At 34.2% G+C, this 16,210-nt stretch overlaps 1 protein-coding gene, 2 non-coding genes and 1 pseudogene across 3 annotated transcripts; all 4 read right to left on the bottom strand.

The window, feature by feature from the left end:
* Nucleotides 1-1,399: 1,399 nt before the first annotated feature.
* TRNAL-UAA lies at nt 1,400-1,482 on the bottom strand. The gene has a single exon. It is a non-coding gene; the product is annotated as a tRNA-Leu (tRNA).
* A 152-nt stretch (nt 1,483-1,634) lies between these two features.
* Nucleotides 1,635-5,415, bottom strand: LOC123888379 (annotated as a pseudogene).
* A 189-nt stretch (nt 5,416-5,604) lies between these two features.
* On the bottom strand, nt 5,605-5,687 carry TRNAL-UAA. Its single transcript has one exon. It is a non-coding gene; the product is annotated as a tRNA-Leu (tRNA).
* A 1,487-nt stretch (nt 5,688-7,174) lies between these two features.
* Nucleotides 7,175-15,257, bottom strand: LOC123924793 (poly [ADP-ribose] polymerase 2). Its single transcript, XM_045977799.1, has 18 exons — nt 15,057-15,257; nt 14,770-14,980; nt 13,697-13,809; nt 13,494-13,575; nt 12,869-13,104; nt 12,467-12,593; nt 12,041-12,096; nt 11,325-11,398; nt 11,068-11,114; nt 10,899-10,948; nt 10,594-10,656; nt 9,204-9,284; nt 8,800-8,910; nt 8,606-8,681; nt 8,382-8,524; nt 7,962-8,035; nt 7,557-7,662; nt 7,175-7,441 (listed from the first exon to the last, which is right to left on the bottom strand). Exons 1-18 carry the CDS (start codon nt 15,144-15,146, stop codon nt 7,343-7,345), a joined length of 1,839 nt encoding a protein of 612 aa, XP_045833755.1. The 5' UTR covers nt 15,147-15,257; the 3' UTR covers nt 7,175-7,342.
* Between the last annotated feature and the right edge of the window lie 953 nt (nt 15,258-16,210).

Here is a 16,210-nt window from a genome sequence, read left to right as displayed (position 1 = left end):
CCCCTTATCCATAGCGACCAACATGGACACTTCTTAATATCAATTATATATGCCAAATGGATTGAATTATTATTATAAAAAAAAAATACGTCAATTAATCTTATACATACATGTTTTTACAAAAATATAGGAGTAGAGAAGGGTAAAAAACTAAATAAAGAAAAAAAATCCATTTGAAACTTGAAAGTTGCATATACCACAATATCTATCTCCTGTAGTATCTAACCAAAAATGGAAACATGTATTTGGAAATGGAGGCTAAGAACAATACTTGAGAATTAGTTTCTCTATTAAATAAAATGATAATTTGACTCATACCTATTGGGTACCCGCAACAAATATCCATAACGGGTAATGTAAAAACCCGCATTTTGGATACGGACACGGGTATGAGTAATTACCCGTAAAAATGAACGGGTATGAGTGCGGGTACGGGTACCTTAGTACCCACCCCGCCCCATACCCGCATAATATTTATTTATTTATTTTATATATATATATCATTATATAATCACATATGTATATCAGTTTTAAAAAATACAACACTATTAAACTGTTACACATTTTTAATAAAAAAATTATTTATAACATAATACAAACACAATGTGAATATGTCAAAAAATAAATCAACTTTAACATGAGGTTAATAAAATTTTTGTTTATAATTTTGATGAGTCAACATTAAAATCTTTAAAAGAATAAAATTAATTATATTAAAACGATATGATATTTTATAATTGATCAGTTTATTTTTAGTAAAATTGCGGGTAACGGGTACAGGTACACTTAGGTACCCATAGGGTATGAGGACGGGTACAAAGGTTGTTACCCAAGCGGATATGAGAATGGATACGGCTATTTTTTCAAACTTTGGGTATGGAGATGAGTACTATAGCACCCTACCCATACACTACTCATTTCCGTCCCTACTACTAAATGAAAAGAAACCTATTTAGTCTGGATGATTATGATTTTGTGGAAGTGCTTCTATGAAGAGGCTCAAACTTTTAAATCTTCCATTCGAACTATTTACTCTTCTGATTGAGTTTTGTACTTCCAAATTTTGTTTTAGTTCGTGGCCTTTTCGCCTTACATTGTCTCTCTTTCAATATTTTCCCTTGAATGTAGTCTCCTCTAATAGAATCTGCTTTCTCTGTTTTTGCTGCACCCAAAATATATGATTGTTTTATAAATAAAAAAAGGGTCTTGTTAACATGTGCCCTAAGGGCACATGATAAGATATACCAAAATAGAAATTTAACATTTAATGATACAAGAAATTTAATGCTTCAAAAGTCAAAATACACAAATTAGCATTTAATAATTTCTATTTTTACTTCCTTAACATGTGCCTTAAGGGCACAAGTTAACATTCTCCATAAAAAAATAAAAATATGGATGCAGGCTGTGGGGTTTGAACCCACGCGCACTCAGTGCAGTAGGTCTTAAGTCTACCCCCTTAGACCACTCGGGCAAGCCTGCTTGTTTGATAATTAACTTCATGTTTTAATATATAACAATTAGCTATGTATAACTCACATCCATATACATAGAAAAAATATATATATTTTAAATTATATCCATGCAAATATAAACTCCAACATCAACAAATCACAATACTCATTGTCCACAATCTCAGTAGCCATAACATCAACAATAATTACATTTTGCAACTTCAATCACAATTTAAAATCATTACAACATGCTAAACTAGCAAGTGACAATAACAAATGAATGTCGAAAGAAGAAGCATCTTCGAATTCTAACTAGAACATAGCAACATCGATCATTTGAACTATGAAGTCAAATCTTTTTTCTAAACTCCATATTTCTCTGTTAAATATGATCCTAAATAGCTTACAGCTAAAATTTTCATCTAATCACTATGGAAAGTAAACAAATCCAGCTAACTGTGGCCTCAGCATTAGCAATAGCAACCCTTGAATTATTTTGTTCCTCGGTTAAAAAATGAGTAAAATCAGTACATCTCACTTTATTCCCAATCTAGAACATGTTGAATCAAAATTTGTTCCGAAATACTTCTGCGCAAACCTAACAATTCAATAAAAACTGCAATCCAAGTGCAGAAGTTCTTGATTTTTATACCAAACTACATGGACCTTACACCCTTTTGTATGCAAAGGTAATCTTTCATCTTCACAAGCTTTGCAGTAATAATGTTTCCATAAAAATCATCATGCTTGCATTAAACATGATTCTTGTTTTGTAGGAATTGGCCAAAATGGTGATAACTCGACATCTCTTCCTATTATTAGTAGGGTTGGTGACTACAACCCAGTAGATGCAATTTTCTCAGGAAGTTCCTTAAGTTCTGCAACCACCTGCACGATTGAAAATAATATGTGTAAATCATTCATTAGACCTAACATACTAAAATGTCGGAACTCATAAGTCATAAGTGATGGTTTCATATTATTACAATCATTCAATTCTCAACAATTAAACTACATTTTGTTATACGATTCTTTCTTTGCGGAACCTAAAATAGCAACTTGATCAACGTCAAACTATTCAAAAATTTTGCTGACCTCACTCGGAAAGCTTAACTGGATGACCACAAAAATACAGGTTTGGATAATCTTCATTGCCCTAAGATTATGTCATGTAGGAAATTGTAGGTCGTGTAAGAGTTGTTTTATGTTTCTCTCGAGTCTTCCAAAATTACTCTTGCATATTTCTAAGAAAAAAGAAAATAAGGTCGAGAACATTCTGTGCCAAGAGCATAGTAACCAAACATTTAAACAAGTTAAAGATATGTCTAACCAATAATAAGGCCTCTTTGTAAAGATTTACTAGTAAAACAACTTAAACTAATTTCTAGTAATGATCTGCTTGTATGTAAATTAAAAATGGCCATTTCCATTATAAGCCAAAGTCTGCTTTGTAAAAATTGACTGTAATTTAACAAGATTATGTAAAAGAGACAAATAAACAATAACTTGGTGAATTTAATAGAAAGAAAGCAATTATGTTGCAAAAATGGAAGGGAAGAGACTCGACCATACCGTGCGCTGTTGAATTGTGGTCCCTCGCTCAATGGCCACAGCCGGTGTCTGAGGCGACAAACCATGATGCATTAGCTTCTGCGAAAGGGAAGGGAAGGTTGACAGGCCCATATAAACCACCAAGGTAGAATCAGGATCAGCAGCATTTTCCGATACAAACAGATGATCACTTCCTCCTTTCCTCGAATGCCCCGTAAGGAATCTCACACTATTTGCAATACCGCGGTGAGTTAATGGAATCCCTAGCTCTGCAGCTATTCCAGATGCTGCAGTTATACCTGGAAGTAATGAGACCTAATTCAATTTCACAGTTTCTTTAATAAAACATTGCATCCATAGATATCTCTCGCATGCTAAACAAAATGGTTATTAAAACTAAAAAATGGAGTCTTTTCAATGACTTTAGTATACATTATGGATGACATGCTCACTTTTGACAAGACCTTGTTCATTTTATTGTTTTACAATGTATAAAAATAAAGTTCTATCACCCGTTCCCTTTTTTTTGGTTAAGTGGCCTAGTGACCAGAATTTCACCCCTTAAGGTGAATAAATGGAGAATCTTGGGTTCGAACTTGACCCTTGCATATTGCAATGTGCCTATCAATTGAGCCAAAATCCAGATTTCGAAAATGCAAATATAAGTTGGTAGTTGTACTGAGAACAATCTTGCAGTCAATAACCATCAGTTATTGTTAGGAAGGGGAAAGAGAAAACTAGAATTCGAGGACTGGGAACCTCCGCAGAAGATTAAGATAGAGAGAATTCGGGTAAAATCTCGCTTATTTCATTCATTCCTCACATAGAGTATATATAGTCAAGTACAATAACAGAATATAAGGAAAGGAATAATCTATAAATGATTTTGCAGGATTAAGCCTAGCAAATGCCAAACAAATAGCTCAGCTTCTACTAACAGAATTTATTGCTTCTCCTAGAACGAAAACTTCTAGATGCTTTGGTAGATTGATCTATCTTTTGCGATTTTCCTTAGCATCATGGTGGCCCACTTCAGCTATATTCCCTTATCAATCTACCAAAGCATCTAGAAGATTATGTTATAGGAGGAGTAAAAAATTCTGTTAGGAGAAGCTAAGCTAGCAACTTGGCATTAGCTAGCCTCAATCTTGTAAAATCATTTTTAGATTATTCCTTTCCTTATATTCAGTACTATCCTTTTGTTATTGTAATTGACTATATATACTCTATGTGAGGAATTAATGAAATAAGCAAGATTTTAACCAAATTCTCTATCTTAATCTTATGTGGAGGTTCCTAGTCCTCGAATTCTAGGTTTATCTTTCCCCTTCCGAACAGTTATATACAGATCTGGAGGCATGAATATTTCAGACACTTCAATATAGTCAAATATGTAGGCTTATGCAATATGCCATTTTATGCTATCACCACGGATGCTGCAAGTTTGTTCGCAAATTCATCATTTTTGAGTATCTACATGTTAGGGTCACTATCTTGTATGTGCTTCATAAATTGACATGTACTCCTAATTTTCTCTAGCTTAAACAAATAAACAACAGAAAAATTAAAATAAACAAAATAACTCAATCACAATAAAAGAGATGCACAAATTGAAAACCCTAAAAAGGATACAAAAATTACATCCAAATCCTAGTTTTAATCCTAATCCTAATATATAAAAAGCGAAGAAAAAAATACCCTAAAAGGATACACAAATTGATATCTATGTAGAACCGACACTTCAGATTGAAGGTGTGTCTAAGTGTCTGCATCAACATGACACGAAAACATGTAGTTACAAACAGTGACTTCTATTTTTGTAAAATTATTGTCAAAGTCTACCGTCAATATTGTGTTCGGTGTCTCCTTCATAAATTGACATGTAAAAATTCTTGAACACGTGACCAACAAAAATTAAAACAACTTCAATTGGCAAAACACAAAAATGAGTACTTTTTATTATACCTGAGTTCTGCTATGGTATCCAGCAGTTTTTCCAACATAAAGAAATTTAGCATCGGGACAAACCAAATCCAAAACATCATTAGAAACCAATCTATCATACAACAACAAATCAGCACTCTTAATAACTCTAACAGCTTTAAGAGTCAACAATTCAGGATCACCAGAAACACTCTTTCCTTCACTACATTTCCCTTGACTTTCCCTCTTTTCCTTTAATACCTGAAGAAGCTTTTTCAGCTCTGGAAGCTGTAAAGCTATATCATCTTCTCTTATTGAACCAATTGAATTATCAAAAAGGGTTGTGATTACATGACACAGTTTTCTCATAAACCCATTGGTCTCTTTGTGTTGAGTGTTTTTCAGTGAAAGGTGAAGTAGAAGGAGTTATGCAGTTGATTGAAGAAATGGGGTGGCGTTTGTTGATGAGAAAATGGTGATTTTCAGTTTAGTTATCGTTCTTCTGTTCTTACTGATTTTGCTATGGCAACACAACAATGTTCTTCACTTGTGATTGTGAAAATCAAATTCTACATATTGAGTCTAAAATCAAAAAGGGGGAAAATGAAACTACACAAAAAAATTTACCAATGTTTTTAACATTAATAATTTCATATTTATGAGAAAAAAAAATGTATGCAGGCTGTGGGGTTTGAACCCACGCGCACTCAGTGCAGTAGGTCTTAAGTCTACCCCCTTAGACCACTCGGGCAAGCCTGCTTGAATTGTTACTTAACTTCATGTTTTAAAATATAACAAGTTATATCTTGGTGTTTATAATTATAGATCTACTGCTAATGAAAATTAGTTGTGAAGCTGCGGGAATAATACACGGGCGGAAAGTGTTCGTTAAATAGTAAAGTCACCACCGAAGTTTTATTTTTGAAAAGGGAAACTTCGATAAACCCCTTCACGAATAAGAACAAAGTCGTCGCAAAATCAAAGCTCTTCACGAATAAGATAAGTCCGAAGTTTTATTAGTGTGCTCGACAAGAGTGGTCTCTTGCCCCTATGTATCTTCCGGTGCGATGGAGAAATCAAAGCTACATAGTTCTGGGTAGAAAATGCTTGTGTGTTGATTTATTTTACTTATGAAAATGGTTTGGTCGTGCTTGGACGAAAAAGTTCGTTTGATTGAAAAGACAGATTCACATGTGGTCGATGATATTTATTTGAGAAAAATTAAACACACACGGGCGTGCAAAGAATAAAGTTTGGTGGGTTGAGAATGATTTTAACCGGAGGATGAATATCCGACCGAAAGCGAAGTATCTACCTCGTTTCCGAATATTCGGAGAAGCGTCGAGTGTCTACCCGATTTCTCCTTTTTCACTCACACGAAAAATTGTGGGATAATTTAACTATCAATCAATTAATGCTTCCTAATATTAAGCAATGGGATGTTGAGAAAGTTAAGTCACTATTTTCTGAAAGAGATGCAAATATGATACTTGTTGTCTCACTAGTATACTTGGTTGAAGAAGACAAAATAATTTGGAAGGAAGAGAGTGATGGTTTTTACTCGGTGAGATCCGAATACAGGAAACTAATGAAGGAAAGAATGATTATGGTTGGGCCGGGGGAGAGATACTTGGGGGAGCTTGTGGAAAATTCAAGCTCCACCAAAAGCCAAACACTTGTTATAGCGAATTTGTAAGGAATGTTTACTGACTCGAATGCGCTTGAGAAGTCGTTTTGTCCCATGTTCGAATGAGTGCCCATTATGCTTAGTGGTACCAGAAGAAGAGTGGCATTCGCTATTTCAATGTGAAGAAATAAAAGAAGCTTGGAATGTCACGGGACTACACCATATTATACAATCAAGGTCGAGCCCTTTTCATCATTTTAAAGATTTAATTTTTGATATTTTCATCATTTTTTTGCTTTCATCACCAGTTTAATATGGTTCGGATGTCAGTTTTGGCATTAAGTGGTTTCAGCCCCCTCTCATACCGTGGTCCTCACTACCAAGTTCAACGTCAATTACCACTAAACCACCAACTATTGGTGATATTTTCATCATTTTTGTCCAAAGTACTTTCACATGTTATCTTTTCAGGGCAATGACTTTGCATATACTCCTTATAGATATGTTATCATATTAAAAACCTTTTAAATATTTTTCTGGCTTTGTGCTTCATTTTCCATTGTCACAGTGAAAATCATTTCTATTTTTGAACAGCAAAAGATATGTATTTATATAAATGAAGATGGAAAAAGTACAAGAGGTACTCAATCTATTAGTACTCGACCCAAAAACCCAACCAAAATACAGTGAAAACCATTTCTTTTTTCTCAGTAAAAAGAATTTACACAGAAGACTTGGCAAACAAGATAATGATGAAAGATACACATCTTTTAAGCACGTATGGTTGCTACCTTCTGCTCCTAAAATTGAATTTAACGTTAACAACATAACGCATCCTAATCTGCTCCACATTATAAACAATGTATTCATTGTACAATAGAGCACCCTGCAACACAAAGGGATAGAGAATATTTATGTTATGATATATTAAATCATGGTAATCATCAACAAACCCTAAACCCTGAATTTTTTTTGTTGGAACTTTTTCTTCTAGTGCATACCTTAGTGCCTGAATTCTTTTTGGGCTTTGCAAGGGGAACTATGAGCCCATCCTCAAGCTCCTGAGCTTTTGAAAAATCGGGAGCTGTAGCTCCGACTCCTTTTGTGCTGCGGTACAGATTGCATAGCAAATAAACTCAACTAGTAAACATATAATACACGATATTTGATGTTATATGAAACCTTAACTGGTAGTGCATTTAAAATTAATGAACAAGAAATTAATTATGGACAAATGGGGAGGCAGAAATAAAATAGCCAGGCTCGACAAATATTTAATTGAATCACATTACATAAAGACATAAATCAATTGAGCAATGAGCAATATTGTTTTAATACTTCAATAAGACAATCCCACCTGTTGAAAAATAAAAGTTGGCTACAAATATGAAGTTGGATTAACATACCTTAGTTTTCCTTCTGGCAACTTATCAGCGTCATATTTAGCAGTAAGAAGCTCGGCCATCTCACCCAGTGCAACCTAAAAGTACAGAAAATATAAATAATAAATATTAAAGATGTAAATCAATAATAAAATTTTACAGCAAACAAGTTATTATAAATAAAACATACTGAAGATGTGGATCAATAATAATGACCATATTGCAATGTAAATTTCTGAAGGATTTCTTGTAGTTAATGTTGACGATAAATTTAAGCACCATAGGATAACAATGCGAATCTCCACAACTTAGGCAGTTAGAATTATCTAATATTGGTTGACATTACAAACCAATTGAAGGAATTCATGATTCGAGTTTCAATCTTCATTCCTTACACAAATCTATTAGCAATGCAACAAAGTTTACTATAAGACAAGAGACAACCTCACATAAAAGGAGCACGCCATCTGCAGCAGTAGGAGTAGGATAGCAATAATTTGCACTTTTTGAGAACATGTCAGCAAAGTACACCCCTTTACCAAACATGTAGCCACTTACAGGTGCCTCTGGAGGAGCTATGCGCAAACCTGATGATGGTGCATCCATCTTTGAGTCATATATTATTGCATGAAGCAAGAAAACTGCCACATAAGTGAGAGAAGGAATACCTTGAGATAAAATTCCAGTCCAGTTTGTGAGCCGAGACCCATGCCACAAAAGCATCCTATTCTTTGTATTAGAAAACTGTCGTACAAATTCAAAGAGCGGTCGACTAAGTTCAAATTCAAAATATCAATAATTGAATTACAAAATTATAAATTTCAATTCGATATATCCTGATTATATAATTCATGAGTCAAACCTTCCTGAAGCGTTCAGTCTCGCCTTCTTTCGATGTCCTGAATATTTGGACAATTTCCACAGTGTAGTTTGAATGTGTTTTTGCATGAGTGTTCTTCATATAATTTTCAATCTGATGACATCAAAAGGGGGAAACGATTTCAAAAAGGGGCAGAAAGTGTCAGGATTAAAAACTGAGGCTCTAGCAACAGGTCACATTAAATGACCATAGAATGCAATTTGCATTATCTTTTTCAAGCTTACGAAAAATAATATGATAATTCAGATCAAATGAGAAGAAAAACTTTCGCCATTTAAATTTCATCTTCCATAACACTAAAATGACTGCACGATTGTAAAATTTAATTGGTATTTAACTGCCTGTAACATTTACAAAAAAACTAAAACGACAGCATGATAGATTACCATGGAGAATTCCTCAGTACCGAATTCAACTGGTACCAGTTCACAGTGAAGGCGTTGATAATGAGCATACAGGGGATCTCCCTACAGCAATTACAGAATGGTAAATAATAATTTAGAGTGCGTATGGAATGCAGAAATCCTGACTCAAAATTGAAGAAAATAGCAAGTGCAAAAAAAATAGTAATGCATTCCGTTCAGTAGACACTTGCATATCATTAGCAAATGGGCCCTTTCTTGGGTATACAAAATTGTTATATAAATCATCGTGAGAATAAATTCCAATACTAAATTTTAAATTGGTCAAAAAGAAAATAAAATCAATTTGGGGCGTTTAAATATTATCTACCTGACCATTCATTACACCAATTTCACCAAAAAATAACAACTAAAACCGTAAAATATTTGCTCATTCAACATGACGGGTACCAGTGGGACAGTGACAAATAACATGTATCATAACTTCCGTATGATCCATAACGTTAATTGAAAGTAAAATTTTCAGCATTCAGATACTTGAGAAGTGAACTTTAGAATACTTGAAAATTACGCATACCAACATATATTGTATACCTGTGGATAAAAAACCACCAGTGGATTGGACATGGATATCTTAATTCAGGGTATTTTCTCTACTTGTCTATAAACAGGTCAGGGTGGCTATTACGGTATCCATATCCTCTATGTAAAATTTAAAAAATATTTGCTGTTGTGATATCTTATTAAGTTTTAAGGATGCTTTTGACTTGTGCTCAAAAAAACTTATATTTTTGTTTAGACTTATGAGACCCTGAGACCAAATGTATTGGAGTTAACTTCTGAATTTTGTTAATGTGTTGATCGAAATAATACATTTGGTTTGTTGAATTTTTTTATATCTTCAAGGTTGTTAGATTTTAACATATATCCACAGATACCCATGAATATTTATAAATCTGTTTAAAGTCAGTATGAGACGGATATCTGCACTGTACAGATATGAGGTGGATATGTGTAAGATATTCATCCAACAGGTGGGTAGCAGGGGCCTACTTCTCGCACCCACCCCATTTACATCCCTACAAGGAATAGCCTAAATACACCCAGCCCTAGCAGCTTTAAATTTAAATCTGATTACAATTAAAACCCCGAATAAAAGATAGATAATTCCTATACTGTAAGACAAAGGAAATCATCTATAAAAACTAACACCCAATCAAACCAATGTTCCAGTGTATATTCATTGTATCCATTAAGCTTGTAACATTATAACATAGCTATTCTTGGAGCTCGAAGAGAGTATATCCTCTATAATAAGTAACAGTAGCATCCCAATAAAATTTGAAAACAAGACTGGAAAAAAATGTATAAATATTGAGATCAACTGCTTAAAATAAATTCCAACATGGGGTACCTCCATTTCCGCATCATCTTTCAATAGTTTTGTGGCAACCTCGATTTCAGCAAGAGCTTCAACCTTTAATTGAGTATCAAAATAATGTCAATGATAAAACAAACATAGGTAAAAACTATGTTCTATTTCTAGGAAAATTAGCAAATTTGTGGAGGAAGTTAGCGGCACAAAAGATAGTGTATAATGTAAAACTCCTTATAAGAAAACTATCTGTCAATCAGAATAGAAACGTAAAAATTGTACTCTATGAGCAAAGCAACCAGAATAACCCGGTCGATACATATAACTGTAAAGAAAAGAATTACCATTTCCAACTTGCGCTTTAACTTCTGAGGGGTGTCGATTACAAACTCTCCTGCCATTATTTAAATTTCCATAATAACCACAGTTAGAATTTACAATTATGATTTAAAATATTATTAAATAAATATCTACACCTGCACAAGATAAATTAAACAGAGAGAGACAGCTTACGCATTTTTTTAAATCCAAAGTCATGAGGAATTACAGTGTAGAACTCTCTGCAACAAGCCCATAACCAATTATTAAATATGGCAATCCAATTCAATTTCTTTAAAGAGGAAATCTCAACCGCAAATGACACTGACAGTGAATGGTGAGGCAAACACATATCTCTTTGAAGTGAATAAATAAGAAAGGCAAGTACTTCCTCGGGAAAACGATAGAGGAAAATACATGGAGGAAAATGAAAAGACAGCTAAATTTCTTACCCGCTTAATTGTTCTAGAGCTTTCCTATCAAAGTTATCAATCACATCAGCAAGTCTTTTGAGAACATTGTAGCCCTAAATAATTTAAGAAACATGAATGGTTATTTAATATACAAAATAAGCAAAACTAGCAAGTTGAAAAGCTGTCAGTGCCTAATGAGCTGAAACAAAAGTCACCACACATGGGAACTTTAAGAAATGATCTAGACATAAAAAATGCATGTTTTAATAGTATCACTTTTGTTACTTTTTATAAAGAAGAAAGGAGTGGATTGAAACAAAAAAGGCTTCTGAATAACTATATGTGAACTAGAGCTCAAGGCAGAAATGTCTTAATTTTGTTATCCTCACCCATGATTGTCCAGTTTAAGTGCATTACATGAAAGAGATCTAGGCCAGGCTATAGTAGAGATGGGGATTAAGACATAGCAGAGGAGGAGTGGGGCAAGAGAAAGTGTGAATTAAAGAGGTGCAGGGAGGTAAAGGGGTTGAGGAAATGAGGTGTGTGTTAGATGAGTAAGAATCTTTTGGAAAATTGAAGGATAATAAAATAATATTATAAAAAGGTTTTGCATGACAGAATTTCACTGAACTATAATTTAATATAGAAGCTCGATGCTAGTAAAGAATGCTGATTCCATCAACAACATGATAGATACACAAGATAGATTTTAGTATGTGTAAAAGGAGACAAAATTGACATGCCCATAGGCTTACCTTTAAAATTGTTGATTTGCTAAGTTTTCCGAGGGGCAACTTGTTTGCATTGTACCCTGAAAGAAAGATCTCTCAGTTAAAGTAGATAAATAATGGTTTATTAGGATGGTCAAAAAAGTACAAGAGAGCAATGAATTAGTATATTGTCTTTATTTTTCTGCTTATTGTTCTTTCTCATTTCTATCAATCCAAAACAATACAATTTTTCCATTTAGCTTCTCATTGTTTTCTCCTCTCTGATTTCTTTCACTTTTGTTTCTCTCTTTCCTATTTATTTTGCAAATCACTTTTCTTTCTCTCATTTCTATTTATTTTGCAAACCAAATAATGCACAGATACCAAATGCACCCAAATGAATGTCTAGTATGCTTTGGGAACATATGATCTGGGATTCATCATGTACAAAGAAAAGAAGTAAAGACTAACCTATTTCCATCATCTGCTGATTCATCATGCTCAAATTGCAAACAAGTGATATAAATTTTGCAATGCGTGGCTCAAGTTTTGATTCCATAGGCTGCTTTCTCAGAACATGACCAGGACTTTCTGTAACCTAAAAGCAGTTTCAAGTATTTAGAATGAATAATTGATAAAGTATGTTCATTTTGCTTCCCTTCCATGGAGAGTCACACATGTCAAGATAACTATAAGTACCACTTACAAGAAATGAGAGAAGTCTACCCCAAAAATACAAGGACAAATGCCTTTTGATAAAAGAAACAGTGAACTAATTCATTGATACTGACTAGAGTTGGTTGAAAACGAGCACACCAAGTTACATAAAGAGATGGAAAATGCTACAAGGGGAACAAAGTCAGCAATACTCACTGTAGATTCTTTTTCCTTGCTACTGTAGTCCATTTCCAGCCATACATAACTCTTTGGATGGAAAACAAAATTGTTCCTATCAGACCAAGCATTCTTGGACTTGGCTAAGAACTTTTGTTCAAACTCCCGGATGGCACTTTCACGTGAAGAGTAAGGGCCATGTAACTTGTCTTGGCCCTTTATGCCTACCCTTCCCCATCTATTGTAAACAAGGAACTTACCACCATCATCAGATTCTGCAAGAAATTTTGATGTAGGAAATAAGAAAAGCCGGCTGAATAAACAAACAAACAAAAACTACTAGAGAAACAAGAGACGAAGCAAGCTATCTTTTCTACAAGTGACAAATTGTAGCAACTTGTAACTAAAAGCATTGTACGTTGGGGGTAACTAATAACTAACATATCAACCAACCATCATCTGGTATTCCAAAAAAGAAAGAGGAGCGACAGCACAATACATATTGAAAGGAGCACTAAACCAGAGTTCCAATAACTCAAAATTTTGCAGCTGCAAAGAATTGTTATTATTCCCATAACTAGTTAACTACCGCAACAAATGTCAAAGTCCTCAAAAAATTTATCATACCACCAACATCAATACAAAAATGGAATTGAGAGCTAACCAAGAACTTGAATGATATAGAACTTGTTATTGTTGTCCCCAACATTTGTCTGGTTCAACACAGCATCATAGATGTCACCGCCCTGCATAGTAAACAAAATATACCACACAATTCCAAGACACGTTAAGTAACCACCATCCGAACAAAAACAAACATAAGCAACTACTTGACGAGGATAATATTGGTAATGTAACTAGACTTGCCAGTTCAAGAACATGATACTGCATTTTTATGTGATCCGGAAGCCATTGATCGAGAACAGCCGAGCCCTTTTTGGTTGCGGTCACTATCTTTTCCTCCTCTATTGCCTTCTCCTCTGCAGCCATAAGAGACACTTCATTCAGATGAGCAAATTGGGAAGACACGATACACAATGTCTATGCTCCAAAACCAAGCCAAAACAAAAACAACAATTCCAAGCCTTTATTTAGCAATGTCAATATATAATAATAATAATAATAATAATAATGAGTCCCAAGTAAGTAGCTCGGCCAGTGATTTAAGTAACACCCAAGAAGTTTTAAGCATAAGTCAAGGGTTCGAACTCTAAAAACAAATATAATCACTAACTTCCTACGGGGATCCGTTGACTCCAAGAGTAACTTTGAAATGAGTTATTCCGCTGATAACTCATTATCAACAATGAATTTCACTAATTCAACCATTGAGTATTGTCATAACATATTAATGATCAAACTCACAATTTTATTTGAATCCGAAATTTGTATCTATGTAATCCAACCATCAATATTGACTTGGCTAAATTGCACTTTTGACCCCCTAATTTTCACAAACTTGCAAGTTTGGCTCTTAACTTTCATAATAGCATTTTTGGCCCTCTAACTTTAGCCTCGTTTGCAAAAGGTTGGCCCCGCTGATTTTGACCAAGTCAATGTACACGTGGACAATGACTCGCATGTCATGTATGCATACTTTGACTTGGTCAAAATCAATGGAGGCCAACCTTTTGCAAAAGGGCTAAAGTTAGACTAAAGGGTAAAAAATGCTATTATGAAAATTAGGGGTCAAAAGTGCAATTTAGCCTATTTAATTATATTTTTAAAATCTTAAAAACCTAAAAATGTCGAAATTGTTAGGTCATGACTAGTTCGAATCTCGGCTTCTCCACCACTTGTGTGTGAGTTTCCGGTGGCCATTTTCATTTTGTCTAATTTCAACGGCTTCTCCAACAATTCTTGAACCAAGAGTATACATATACTGAGTATATATTTGAAATACAATAAACCAAAATAGAAATTAGGAGCATTCACCGTACCTTGATCAACGAGGTGCAAATCCTGAGGAATCGTTTCGAGCGGTTGTTTATTGGAACTTCCACGGCGACTGCGAGTAGTAGTGATTTTGTTGGAATGTTCATCCCTTGGTCTCTTTCCAAGAGAGGAAGAACCATCGGCATCGGCATCGGCATCGGCATCGGGAGTCGTTAACTGATTTTCTTTGCGAAGCGCTGCTTGAAGTCTACGGACCTAAAAGTGAAGGATAGAAATGTAAGTAAGGAAAAAGACAGAGAGAAAAATAGAGAAGAGAGTTGGTGGAGATTACAAGAGTAGGTTTGGTTCCGGTGGTGATGAGTCCACGTTGATTGAGCTCCGTTCGTAGCTCCTCCACTTTCATTTTACTTGTTGTCGCCATTTTTGAGAGGGAAACGGTGGCTATCGACTTCGGATTTTGAAATAAGAGTCAGCCGCGTTGTTGCTCTTTATACGGTGCCGTTTCTTCAGTGAGGTGTGCTATGTAAGATTGCTCTCAATTGAAATTAATTAATTAATTAATAAAGTCATATATTTGTTCAATTATTTTTTATTAAATGGATGGCCGAAGCTCAAAACAAAGATTACATACGAACTTAAAATATATTTATTCATTAATTCTAACTTAATCAATAAAAATTTTGAAATTATTAGATCGGATGTCATACTCATATTTCAACATCAGTTTATCTACTTTGTGTGTATGAGTTTTCATTAATTTATCAATTTTGTCTATTTATCCAAAAAAAAGTACATACCCACTAGCAAAAGACTAAAAGTACTACATTATATCTCATCCCATGGCTAACATGTGAGCGCACAAATTGACCTCAAAGTAAATATGATGAATATGATTATGAACTTCTTGATCCAACAACAATAACCTCCAAATCTTCTTGCATAAGTTTCATCCTTTACATGCACTCTCACCTCTTTGACTAGCATTTTGACTACAATTGAGAATCCATCTGATGACGAAACCCTAAAATTCCCACGCGCAGTGACGGAACCAGGGGTGGCTGGGGTGGGTCATGGTCACCCCGAAAAATTGAGAAATTATTTTAATACCCTTGGAATTTCTATAAAATTAAAACCATATACTGAATATATATTTATTTGCACACAATAATTAATAAAATGCATGCGTAGCCAAGTGGATATGAAGTGAGACTTTTATGCCCTTGTACCTTAAGGTCGTGAGATTGCCATCGCAACTTTTGTTCTTTTTTCTTTTAAAAAAGATTATGGTCATTTCATTATCCAAGATTCGAACCCACGTACTTAAAGACCAAAACATTTTTTCCAACCATTGAACCAAATAACACTATTTTATAAGAAATTGTTTTTATAAAATATATAAATACAGTCGACAATTTCTATTTTTTTCTTCCAAAAAACAGCACAATTATTTTCGAATAAAACAATTATTCTCTTTTTAAGTATACA

Source organism: Trifolium pratense, linkage group LG1, assembly GCF_020283565.1.
Source record: "Trifolium pratense cultivar HEN17-A07 linkage group LG1, ARS_RC_1.1, whole genome shotgun sequence".
NCBI classification, from domain to species: domain Eukaryota; kingdom Viridiplantae; phylum Streptophyta; class Magnoliopsida; order Fabales; family Fabaceae; genus Trifolium; species Trifolium pratense.
This window is presented reverse-complemented; position numbering and strand designations above follow the sequence as displayed.

What these genes read in the sequence shown, in the direction of transcription:
- LOC123924793 (XM_045977799.1), bottom strand. Translation starts at nt 15,146, where the DNA reads ATGGCGACAACAAGTAAAATGAAAGTGGAGGAGCTACGAACGGAGCTC. An exon ending in CCGGAACCAAACCTACTCTT is followed by an intron (nt 14,981 to 15,056) that starts GTAATCTCCACC and finishes CTTCACTTTTAG; the next exon opens with GTCCGTAGACTTCAAGCAGC. An exon ending in GACTGGAATTTTATCTCAAG is followed by an intron (nt 8,525 to 8,605) that starts GTATTCCTTCTC and finishes CACCATCATCAG; the next exon opens with GTTTGCGCATAGCTCCTCCA.